Source organism: Cheilinus undulatus, linkage group 19 (assembly GCF_018320785.1).
Source record: "Cheilinus undulatus linkage group 19, ASM1832078v1, whole genome shotgun sequence".
Taxonomy (NCBI): domain Eukaryota; kingdom Metazoa; phylum Chordata; class Actinopteri; order Labriformes; family Labridae; genus Cheilinus; species Cheilinus undulatus.
Window position 1 is genome coordinate 15353631 of NC_054883.1, and position 12957 is coordinate 15366587.

At 39.8% G+C, this 12957-nt stretch overlaps 2 protein-coding genes across 2 annotated transcripts in view; both read left to right on the forward strand.

The window, feature by feature from the left end:
* Window positions 1-2735, forward strand: part of LOC121527674 (polycystic kidney disease 1 like 1) — a 48656-nt gene extending 45921 nt beyond the window's left edge. The window contains 3 exon segments of the mRNA XM_041814701.1: window positions 1751-1915; window positions 2201-2295; window positions 2402-2735. Of these exon segments, the coding sequence (XP_041670635.1) occupies window positions 1751-1915; window positions 2201-2295; window positions 2402-2735 (594 nt within the window).
* A 1333-nt stretch (window positions 2736-4068) lies between these two features.
* pdia4 (protein disulfide isomerase family A, member 4) lies at window positions 4069-11671 on the forward strand. The gene is made up of 10 exons (XM_041813598.1): window positions 4069-4353; window positions 4791-4962; window positions 5283-5488; window positions 6168-6306; window positions 6659-6864; window positions 6954-7112; window positions 8973-9124; window positions 10123-10279; window positions 10479-10712; window positions 11016-11671. Exons 1-10 carry the CDS (start codon window positions 4278-4280, stop codon window positions 11429-11431), a joined length of 1917 nt encoding a protein of 638 aa, XP_041669532.1. The 5' UTR covers window positions 4069-4277; the 3' UTR covers window positions 11432-11671.
* The last annotated feature ends 1286 nt before the right edge of the window (window positions 11672-12957 follow it).

Here is a 12957-nt window from a genome sequence, read left to right on the forward strand (position 1 = left end):
AACAGGTCAGGCGAAAATATGTTGACCTTGTAATATATGACAATTTTTACAGATTTTAATGTTTTGAGAATCCACTGATGATGAATTTACAAGACTGGATTATTCATTAAACATACATTCAGCATGACTGTTTAAGGCTTTAAAACAGGAACCTGTTCACAAAACCTGATCTGAGCCCTATTTTCCCTTACCTGGGATCAGTGCACAAAGTCCAGAGAGGAGAATGAGAGAGAGGAAGGAGGGAGGGAAGGAGAGAGAGAGAGACAGTATCCTGCGGAGATTCATCTTCATAGTTATTCTATAGTTTATAGAGCTATGAGCCCTACAGTCATTCTTCTGCATGTTTGTTCTATCTGAATCCCCCTGACATCCCTGCATGCGTGATGAACTTGAGCATCTCCGTGAGCCATTTTGGATGCATTTTAGCGCTGCATCAAGACTAAACAACATGCTGACCTCTCATGTCATAGGACAGCCTGTTTCCAGATTAGGATTGAATGTTAATTTTTAAAGTATTGTTTTTATTGTTATGAGAGAAATTTATACCATTTGATGAGACCTGGAGTTAAATATGCCACAGGATTTATAAACGGTGTCCCATTTAAACTTAAGTGATCAAGACCATAATTTCACTTCTTGTTGACATAAAATTAAATCGAATGTAAATAAAATTAGTTGATGTTAGTTTGGCATTACAGATTATTATAATGAGGGATTAAATCAGTCTTGAGATTGAACTGAGTCGCTCACCAAAACGAGATACAATGTCTGCGCTTGTGGCTGACGGACAACTACTAATCCTTTGTCATCCTGAGTGCAGCTGTTTTAATCCCACTCAGGGGTTGAACAAGGCAAAAACCTCTGGATGCCTTTATAGACTTATTTAAACTCCTATCCATATCTCTGACCCATCCTGTCACATCAGTGAGCTGTGATTGCAGGCCCCTAATGTCAGCGTCATTTAAAGAATGAGTTGAGGAACAACAGCAGAGACTCTCAGACCAGCAACCTGGTACTGCTGGCAATAAACTCAGACAGAACCTGAGCCCAGGACCAAGCAAAACTCTTTGATACCCTTGCCCTCAACCATAACAACTGGAAGATTGTTTTATTATGAAGACATCAAAACGGCGTGTTTTTTTGTCTGCAGTGTGTTAATTAAATGCGTTTGGGGATTAAGGTACTTATTTTGAAATCTTTTTCTTATCTCTCAGTGCTTCTTCATATTATGGATATAATATGAATTGAGCTTTTTGTTGGCTTTAAAGCTGCAGTGTTGTTAATTGGCAGCAGAAACTGGTTGATTTTTGTAACTGAGGCTGTTGTGTGTGTGCGTAAAAGGCGCAGGCTGCACTAACACTACACTTTGATGTCAAGTGGGGGGCCACAAAATATCTTCCTGTCTGCCACAATTGGCCCGGGGCGCGAGTTTGAGACCCATGCTTTAAATGTTGCTGATTCTTGGAGGGATTGTGGACAGGCCAGGGGCACATATTTTTGTTAGAAATGTCTATTTTGCATAATATGTGACCTTTAAGGACCCTTAAAGTAACCATGTAGCATTTTAAATACCTGTGTGAAAAATTGAGACTATAGGCAGGTTGTTCATTGATGTGGTTGTATACCTTTTATTCAGTTCCAGCTAACCACACTTTCTCAATAGATGCACATCGCTCTACTCAGTTATTATTGTAGAATTTTAGAGGTAAATAACTTTGTTGTTGTTGTTTTTTTTTTTTTTTTTTTTTAGATGTATCACTTTGAGGAGTTTGAAAACGTATTAGATGAGCTGTTGTTTAAACTGAACACCCTCTCAGACAGTCTGCACCACACACTGCCACCCAAAGCCCACTGCTACAAGGAGGACAGCCCGTACTCCTCACCCATACAAGAGCCTCTCTACCTGGACACACAGGTAAACTAGCTTCATTTAATATCCTTAAAATGCACTAATTCCTAAACAAACAGTATCTTATTTTGTTGAGGATGTTTAAACACTGTGTGAGTGTTACACTGGGGTGGAAAGTAACTAATGACATTTATTCAGATTACTGTAATTGAGCAGCTTTTTGGGTAATTTTACCTTTTTGAGAACACTTTAAATCATTACTTTAACTTCTACTTCAGTAAATTTTAAGCAGCATGACTACTTTTATTGGAGTAAGGTAGTTTTGTACTTTTTCCATCTCTGCTGTTGCAGGACTCTGTGGGACCTTTCCTAACAAAATATTCAATGCTGAATGATCACACAGATGTCAGCAGCCACAGGATAGCCCTGCTATCTCACCTGCTCAGGTATTTATTTGTGTTTTTAAAGGCTACATACTGTGAATACTTAACTTAAAAAAATGGATAAGATGATAAATATCCCCTTGTTTTTCTGCTTCAAATAAACTACAAGGTCCAAGCCTGAGCTGAAGCAACAGAGAAGCCAAAGAGAAGACAGTCTCTTCCCCAGCACTGTTGAACCTGCAACAAAAACAGAGGAAGACCCAAAAGACAGACAGCTGCAGACTTACTTAAAGGCAAAAAACTCTGGGTCCTCTTTCAAGTCAGCATCCCTGGTCACAGTTTGTCCATATAATGTTCCAGAGAAGTCATTTGATCAGAGGACTGAAAAAGATGGCCGCCGCTGGTTAAGTAAAACTCAGACCAATCATACAGAAGTACTGGTGGAAGTATTAGTACATGGGGAGCCTGGAGATTCATTCATACAAACAGAACAGTCCCACTGAAGGTGACATTTGTTAGGATTGGCCTATGTGATTTTTTTTCAGGAGCTTTTATGCATTTATTTGGACAGGACGAATTGACTGATTGCTTTGATTTTCGGATTTTCATCAGGTCCATTGGTTCTGTTTGTTGTGTCTTTGTGAATCTTTGTGGTCCATGAGAAAATCCCATGTCCACTAACCATTAAAGCTTGTATTGCTGCCATTCTTGGCCAGGTCTCCCTTGAAAAAGAAATGTTTAATCTCAAAGGGACTAACCTGGTTAAATAAAGGTTTAATAAAAAGCTAACTGAGGAAAAAACAGAAAGTCCCAGAATACCTAATAGGGTTCTTTTGCTCATGTTTCTGGTGGATTTTGTTGCTATTGATGTAGGACACATTTGCACCATGGCCAGCTGGAGTTCCCATTGGGATTTTAGGTGCTCCTAAGGAATAATAGTGCATTTTTTCATCAGTTTGCATTGCCCTTCTATGAGGTTAACTCACTGCTTTGTCCTTACCGGAGGAGATCCACCTTGCTACAGATTTAAAGAGTAACTACAGTTCTATCATATTGCAAAATATTTAACACTTTAAAATTTGTGGGCCAATATATGCACTTTTGAAGTGTTGAATTAACTATATATTAGTTTGATCAACACTGCCAATCTTGCTGTGTATTTTACTTTATTATAAACGTGTGGCTTTGCCTGAACAACATGGTTGGAGATCTATTCTTTTGTTCTTGCCAGTGAGGAGTTATTTTACTGTACAACTCATCAGCAGCAACTCAGTACTTAAAGTAAACTTTAAATTCACTTTTCTTGAATAGATTTACAGACCAGTACTTCTACCTAAGTACATTTTTGCTTTTACTAGAGTACGACAGTTGTGTACTGGACCCCAGGTTAGGAACTGATGCATTTGTGTTGTATATTTCTACTTGGAGCAGTTGTTTAAAAAGGATTTTGGTCAGTTTTACATATTCTAAGAGGTTTCTGCGACTATTTCTGATATGCAGTGCGCAAATTTACCCTCAAAATATTTTCTTTTAATGAGATTTTCTTTCTAAACATTTAATAATCAAGTTCTTAAACTCTAAAACGAGGATAGTGTTGGAGATTTAATGTTTAAAATCTTATTAAGAAAACACAAGTGGACAATATTGTACAAAAATACACAACACTACGTTCTTACTCTATCTGTAGTTAGTGGCACGTTCACAGCAATGCAAAACAATAAATAGAAGTACCCAATAGCTGCCACCAACGTATAGTTGAGTGGCGAGCTGTGATTGGAGGACAGCCGATGATGAGGACCAATCAGAACGTGGCAAGTCAGACAAGTTCCAGGCGAAGGAGGCGGCGTGCGTGTTTTTAGAAGTGATTAGTTTGTATGAAACCAAGAGGCAGAGGCGTCTCCAGCTACACGTCAGTATTGATCCGGACGGCTCGTCTGTGCAGCCGATAGTATTTTGATGGCATTCATCAGCCTTATTTGCTAGGTTAATTAGCTGGCTACTTCTGGGAATACGTCGTTAACACTGGGCCGCATCATCTTTGGACAATGAGGAAGATTGCTCTACTCCTGATCGTGCTGCTCGGCGTTGCATGTTTAGCGACTGTCAGTAGATGTGAAGATGGTAAATGAAATTTTTTTAACAACCTTTTTTGTCTTTTATGACTATATGACTGTTTAGGTTGAGTCCACACTTAGTGTGTGTGCTTTTCCTGAAAGTTATTGTGATGCAAACTAGCTAGCTGAGTTACTGCTAGTTGTGTTAGCATGCTAGCAGGGCAGCTAACGTCAACAGAAGTTGTGCAGACCCAAGTTACATATATGCAGAGAGTTATAGCACTACTTTACACTTCAGTTAAAAATGCATCTGTCTAACAGTCTTTATATGGACATATACAGACCTTGACAGCAGAGGCATGCTCATGTGAAACCGGATACGGATTGCTGTCACGTGCTACATGTCTATGTCAACAGTTTGTTTTAATCTACTTGTGGTGACAGACACTTAACAGGAGGTGAAGCCCCTCTTTCTCGGCTCATGTTTCATTTTTTTGCTGTCAGATGTTGCAGAAGAGAAAGTGGAGACTGATGAAGAGGACAGCGATGATGAGGAGGAGGATGATGATGACACAGAGGTGAAAGAGGAGAATGGAGTTCTTGTTCTCAACGACAACAACTTTGACACTTTCATGGAGGGCAAGGACACAGTTTTGATTGAGTTTTACGCCCCATGGTACGTCTGTTAGCCCAAAACCACACATTAAGTGTGGTCATAAAGATTTTACAGGATGACCAACACTATCCATATAACTGAAAGCTTCTTTATCAGGGGTAGAAAAAATGCCAGGCTATTGTACTCGAATAAAAGTAGAATTACTCTGATTAAAACTTGCATGGGTAAAAGTACTTAAGTAGAAGTTAAAGTACTGATTTTAAAGTTTAAAAAGTGCAATTACACAAGAAAGCTACTCAATTACAGTTATTTGAGTGAATGTAATCCACTATTCCTACCTCTGTTCTTTATGTTACTCTGATCTTTCTGTCTTTTTATAGGTGTGGCCACTGTAAGCAGTTTGCCCCGGAGTATGAGAAAATCGCTCAGACTCTTAAGGAGAATGACCCACCTATACCTGTAGCCAAAGTTGATGCTACGGTAGCCAACGACATATCGGGCAGGTTTGAAGTGTCAGGCTATCCCACCATCAAGATCCTGAAGAAAGGGGAGCCTATCGACTACGAAGGAGCAAGATCGGAGAAAGGTAAGGACAGTCTCAGCATCTTCTCTGCCTCTAAAACCAAAGACTGCACTAGGGATGAGTAAGTTGAAACGTAGCCTGGTTAAAACTTAAAGTGGAGTTTATGCTCTACAAACATTTAAGGTGTGGCACCAGCAGAAATTATCTAAACCTAGACTCCTTACATTTTTTGCATACCTTCTAGAAAGTTTAGTCTTCTGTGAAAGTTATGTGGTCATGGTGATGTTTTTTGAAAGGTGGGATAAGTTGGAGGATGAGGAGGATTTTACCATCTGCTTTGTTTTGATGGTGCACTTTCCATGATAGATTACATACTTTAGAAATGTGTAATGACTTTAATGGGACTCATGCTTTAGTTTCCCTGGAAGAGGGATAATTCATTGTGAAAAATTAAGGAGACAGACCTGAGAGGCAGCACTGTGGCAAAAAAAAAAAAATGCTATTCACCAACTGGTAAAATGTAAATCTGTGACAGTATTTTGGTTAGTTTGGATGTTAAAATCCACTAGTTAAGATGATCCTTATGTCTCCTTGGTGCACGCAAACAATGCCAACTTCAGCTACAGTCTAACTGCTTTAAAGGTAGAGCTTAGTGTGGACTTTACATCATAACTTAAGACAGAAACCAGACGTCACTGGTGCAACAGTCATTTGGTCGACTCACGGACTGTCTGTGTTCCAGCTATCGTGGCCAAAGTAAAAGAGGTGTCTCAGCCGGACTGGAAGCCCCCTCCTGAGGCGACGCTTGTGCTTACAAAAGACAACTTTGATGAGACCGTTGACAATGCAGACATCATCCTGGTGGAGTTCTACGCCCCTTGGTATGTGTTCTGTTTTGCAGCAAAAATTCAGAAAAAGAATATGACAGAAATCCAAAGCCATGTTTGTGAGCTGTAAAAGTACACAACATCTGGATAGTAATACCTTCTGGTTTCCTCACTCTCATATTGGATATTCTATTAGAGGGAGCCAAACTTAGACTAGGAAGGCACTGACTGCTCCTGAGCAGTAAAATATTCATGAAGATCAACACATTGGAAAATTATATAGAAAATCACTCGTGACATTCCTCAAATCAGGACTATCAGGCCCAGAATTCAGCTTTAAATATCTAGTGTGTGGGCAGCTTTCAGAAAATGAAAATGTTCATTACTTTTTCATTATCATCTTCAGGTGTGGACACTGCAAGAAATTGGCTCCAGAGTACGAGAAAGCAGCTAAAGAGCTCAGCCTGCGTTCTCCTCCCATCCCTCTGGCCAAGGTTGATGCCACCGTGGAGAATAAGATCGCTTCACGCTTTGACGTCACAGGCTATCCTACCCTCAAGATCTTCAGGAAAGGAAAGGTGTTTGACTACAACGGACCCAGAGAGAAGTATGGTAAGTAAGGTGACAAACACTGACATGACAAGCCTTTTCAGGTCTGTCTTCATTGTTGAGCCCTTTCTTCATGTGTTGCTCTTCTTCAGGGATTGTTGACTACATGGGCGAGCAGGCAGGCCCTCCCTCTAAGCAGGTGCAGGCACCAAAACAGGTGCAGGAGCTAATCAAGGATGGCGACGACACTGTGATTGTGGGTGTGTTTAACGGTGAACAGGACACAGCCTACGAGATCTACATTGAGGCCTGTGAGTACCATGAGCTGGAGAGAGAAATTTAGCCTTTCAAGTAGACTCAGCTTGAAATTAGCAATCCAACTACAATTTCTATTTATGGCTTAGTTTATAAAGCACCTTCAAATCTAGGAATTACATAGGGCTTATTTAATAAGAAATGCTTACATGAAAACAAAGCATAAGAACACAAACAACATCAAATTAAGCAGGACATGGGAACAAGAGACAAAAAAAAAAACAAAGCAACATAATCACCCAAAAAAATATTTATAAAATCTGCAGCAACACAGAAACATTATGAAACAAGACCAGCAGAAGATGTAAGTAATGACAAAAAAAAAAAACGATACAAGGATAGAATTTTAAATGAACAACAAAAGCCAAGAAAAGTTCTGTAATTTTTAGTATAAAACCTAAAAAATTAAATCAAAGCATTTGTAGAGATAAATGCACAAGGAGAAAAAGCTTCAAGATTAAAAAAGGTGATTATGGCAATTAAATTCAAAGTCATAAAGCAGATGTCACCAACTGCATTTGTACAAGGGCCAGATAGTCTGGACAGCAGCTGTGGAAGCCAGACTTTTAAATAAACTAAACTAAAATTAATATTTCTGGTATAATTCACACAGTAATTTGTATTTTCTTTTAAAATATATGTTATTTCTAGGCATTAACAGTGAAATCAGTCCTTACAGTTAGGCGGTCGATTAAAATCATTTGACTACATATTTTTTGGGCTTTCTTGTTGTTCATCACTGCATTTTACACTGAAATATTGTGTCTTGATTGGTGAAAAATGTGCAGTAAGCAGGTCTTTTGTGTTGATTCTCATGCAGAGCAAATTGTATTTTGTAAGAGCCTGAAGTTGAAAAGTTGATGCATTAAGCTTCAGATTAAGGTATTCACAGCGATATAGACAGAGCATGATGTCGGCTGAGGTCCACTATGCTCCATGAACCACCACTAGATGTTGCTACTGCTACACTGATGGAACTCTGTACAGCTATGAAAGTATAGTCACCCACTCAGTCACTCGTGAAGCTTTTCCATTACGTGGCTCGGCTCGGCTCTTCTGAGTTTGACTTGGAAGAGCAGGGGATTTGCTTTCCCATCACAACCGAGCTACCCATTTTATGGCGCGTGTAGAGCTGATGACGCAGCGTTTTGAGCCCTCCTGAGTTGTAATCCTCTGTGTCTGGTCCGTCCTGATTTCACTCCTCAGCATGCAGTCAGGCCAGGAGTTTTGGTTGGGTGTCTTAAACGTTTCAGTTGCACAGTGATCGCTGACATCAGACCACCACTGTTAAAGAGTTGTAGACAATCCACTCCCTAGAACAGCATCCTTTTGGGCTACAGAGACATTGAGGGTAGCAAACGAACGACAAGAAAAGGTCAGCTTTTAGTGGAAAAACAAGCAAGTGTTCAGGAATTGTGGTTTAAAAGTTATTAATGTTTTTATAAACTTGTCCATTCTTGTTGTATACGACAACGCCGTCCTCAGAGACCACAGAAAGTCAGCCAAGTTTCGGGCTCACTGGAAAATGTTCTGTAAGAGCTATGAACGCATGGAGAACATGATAAGAAAGGCCCAATGGAAAGCTTTCATAGGAAAAAACAAGTTAGTGCCTACGACGTACAAGTCAAAAGTTACCAAGCAATTTACAAAGACGTGTGCCTGTGGCACAGATCTGTACCACGTGAGCTCTAAGGGTTAAAGCAGGTTTGTAAAAGTGGGTCTCATGAGGTGATCTAATCGTGGCCACTATTGCTACCGGCTTTATCTCCTCAGACCGATTTCATTCTCTCCCTTGAAACTCTGTGGGGTTTTTTTTTGTGAATGAAGTAGATGTGACCCTGATTGCTGTCTGTCAGGTAACGCTCTGAGGGAAGACTTCACCTTCCGCCACTCGTTCAGCCCTGATGTGGCCAAACTGCTGAATGCTTCACCCGGTCAGGTTGTGATGCTTCATCCAGAGAGGTTCCGCTCCAAGTACGAGCCAGCGTCACACACTCTAACAGTGAAGGTAACATCAGTTTTAGCATTCTAGATAACATGTTTATTTGTAGTGTAGAATAGTAGTTCTCAACCTTGGGATCAGGACCCCCTTGGGGGTCACAAGACACCGAGAGGGGGTCTCCAAATGCCCTGAAAAAACTATGAATATTTTTTAAATTGCACTGTTGCCACTTTACAACAATAGTGCAAAATTTTAATCCCTTTTCATTATTTTCCCCCACAAATTTTAACACGTTAGCCATTTAACCCCTATTTTGTCAATTTGAAACCTTTTCCACTTTCTTTTTTCTACCTGACACTTTTAAACCAATTTTTGCCACTTAAGCCTAATGTTGCCTCTGTTGATCCATTATTGACACTATTAGCCCCTTTTTTATCCACTTTTTAACACCCATTTTTCCCAACTTAAACCACACTTCATTACTTGATATGCCATTTTTGCCATTTGTAACACATCTCTGCTACTACTTAAAATCCAATTTTACCAACTTTTCCACCATTTTTTGCCAATATTAACCTATTTCGGCAATTTTTAACCCATTTTAATTATTTTTCAAGAGAAAGGATTTACATTTTTAAGAGGGCTATTTACTACACAAATAATTGAAGAAGATATTTGTTTCTTTTATAAAAGTGGTTATTTTTTCATATTAAAAGTTAAATATAAAATATAAATATCACAGCTTAACTTTACAACGGACCATGATTTTGCTGACCTCCATGGGCCCCAGTTTGGCTGGGCACCAGACAGCTCTCCCCTTTATCCCCCTTATGGGTGGCCTTGTCTGCACATGACTATTCTTTATTGTGCATGGATGTGTTCAACCACCTTCAGGTACTGTGGGGTCCCTGGCCTCTGGCGCCTTTATTTTGGGGGTCGTGGGGCTGAAAAGGTTAAGAACCCCTGGTGTAGAGTATTGAACCTTTCTCTCACCTCTGCTATCGTTAATAGTCTTATAATGAAATACTGTGTTGGTGATCTCTCTTCCATCTGTCATCCTGCAGGACTGGACAAAAGTGTGGGAGGTGCAAGAGTTTTTCAAATCACATGCAGTTCCTTTGGTGGGACACAGAAAACCAAGTAATGATGCTAAACGCTACACAAAGAGACCCCTGGTGGTTGTGTACTATGGGGTCGACTTCAGCTTTGACTACAGGAAAGGTGAGTTTTCTCTTTTAGAAATCCTTTCTCATTTTGCAGGTTATTTTAAATATTTGGCCGCCATAGTGCCGTTTGTGCAGCTGTCTATAAAGGAAAGAGAAAAATCTAAATGCATCTGTCAACATGAGAAACTGACATCAACACCACCTGTGAAGAATTGAAAATGCACTGACCAAATTTCATCTGGATTGTCTTTTAGCCACACAGTTCTGGAGGTCCAAGGTGCTCTCAGTGGCCAAAGACTTCCCAGAGTACACGTTTGCCATTGCTGACGAGGAAGACTACGCTGATGAGCTGAAGGGCCTGGGTCTGAGCGAGAGTGGAGAGGAAGTGAATGTAGGAATTATGGCGGCGGAAGGCAAAAAATATGCCATGGAGCCTGAGGAGTTTGACTCTGAAGTGCTGAGAGACTTTGTGATTGCTTTTAAGAAAGGTGCGTGTGGGGAAGGAGGATTTTATTCTGGTTCTTTTCATCTGTTATAGGATTATATGGCTCCAGGGTCTAGATAGAATACTGTTTATGGAATTAAGATTGGGTTTCATCTATGCAATGTAGCAAATGTGCACATTAGAGCTTTTGTCAGCTGTAGTTTTCACTTGCACTGATTCAGAGTGTAAATATGTCTACATGATCAGAGTTTATCTTGGGAAATAAACTAGCATAATTTACATCAGGTTAACTCTGAAACAAGCCTTGATTTTATAGTAAATATGTGAAATTGTCTGTCTTGCACAGGGAAGCTGAGGCCCATCATCAAGTCCCAGCCAGTGCCAAAGAACAACAAAGGACCAGTTAAAGTCGTGGTAGGAAAAACCTTTGACGATATCGTCATGGACACCCAGAAAGACGTCTTGATTGAGTTTTATGCTCCATGGTGTGCATATTGTAAGAAACTGGAGCCTGATTATTTGGCTTTGGGCAAGAAATATAAGGGGGAGAAGAACCTGGTTATCGCCAAGATGGACGCCACAGCCAATGACGTGCCATACGACAACTACAAAACGCCAGGCTTTCCTACGATATATCTCGCCCCGAGCAACAGCAAGCTGGACCCCATCAAATTCGAAGGGAACGATAGAACAGTAGAGGGCTTCAGCAAGTTTTTGGAGAAGTACGCCACAAAGCTGTCACAGAAGAAAGATGAACTCTGAAAACGGCGCTCTCTGTGAGTAGCTAAGAACTCAAACCAAGCTCAAGTGAGGGCGGCAAGCCAGGAGGCTTCTGGGAAGGTGAAGGGAACAATGAAAATGGAGTTACTGTGATGATTACAATCATCTTTTTAGTTTCTGTTCATTCCGAGAGATTCAGCTTTCTTCTGTTTCTAAAAGCATGTAAGCACTGTTGAAGAATCTTTTTAAATAAAACTCAAAATGATGGTGGCTTTGTGCGCCAGCACCTAAACATGACTCTCTGATACTTAAACACCCTAAAAAGTCAGGACTGTAAGAGCACAATGGTGATACACAATGCATGTCTACTTTTCTCTGTAGAGAAATAACACTAGGTATCTCAAAACCAGAATTATAAACTTTGGTGTGATTCTAGTAAAATCAAAAACTGTTTGGCACTAATCTAAGCTGATTGGCCAGATTCCATGTCCGGCATTAGGCAGGTAGGAGGTATGGCTATTAAATAATGAGACTGTGTTTATGAGGATAAAACCCCATGGTTCCCAGCCACACAAGCTGTTTATCAAAGTCCAGGATTCTTCCTCTGCAGGAAGGATCCTCTGAGTCAGGTCCCTTGGAGGCGAGGCCAGAGTCCTCCCTGGTAACTCTTGACCACACATTTGGAACAGGCTGGCGCGTGTGCGTGATTACGTCATAGGAATGGTCACGCCCATATATGCAGCGGCAGAAATCAACAACTTCTACAACTTTTACCCAGCGCCGTCTAATATGCTATCAAATCATCATATAAACACTATATAATATAAAATCATATTCATCATATAATTTGATTATATTATAATCATATCATTAGCGCTACTTTTACCCATACAGCTTTACTTCGATGCCATACAGTAACATTAATGCAAGAAACAGGACATTTAAAAGTGAATTGAGGGCTTTTTTTTTTTTTTTTTTTACAAAAAAGCAAACTGTACATTGGATTGTGGGTATTTCTTGCGAGCAAAGGATGCATATGTGCATCCTTGGAAATTCTCTGTTTGAAGGACTCGGTCCTTGGAATGATTTTAAGGATCCTTGACAATGGAACAATTCTCTGACAACAGTCAGGGACATAGTATCCTTCAAAAACGGCCTTTTAAGGATCCTTCCTTGGCTTTGAGAAACAGCCACTGGTATTAAAGGTTGGGTATTCATCAACAACTACTGGAAGTTACCAATAAGTGATTAATTCTAAATTGCATGAATATGTCAGTAACATTTGGAAAAGTAGGAGATTGCTCTTCTTTTCCAAATATTGCTGAAGTAAAAGTGCAATTCAAACATGCAGGAGTTTGCCTGCAATGTCGGGTAACAAAAACTTACCCAGTATTTGGTGTTTATTTCTGTTGCATTATTATCAAACATGCATCAATATAATCTGATTTCTATTAATATAAATGCTCATCATGCATCATTTAAAGTACTCATCATCATAATCTAAAGTAATATTAATACATATGTCTTTCATTTATATAAAAATACACTGATAAATCTTTAAAACTTAA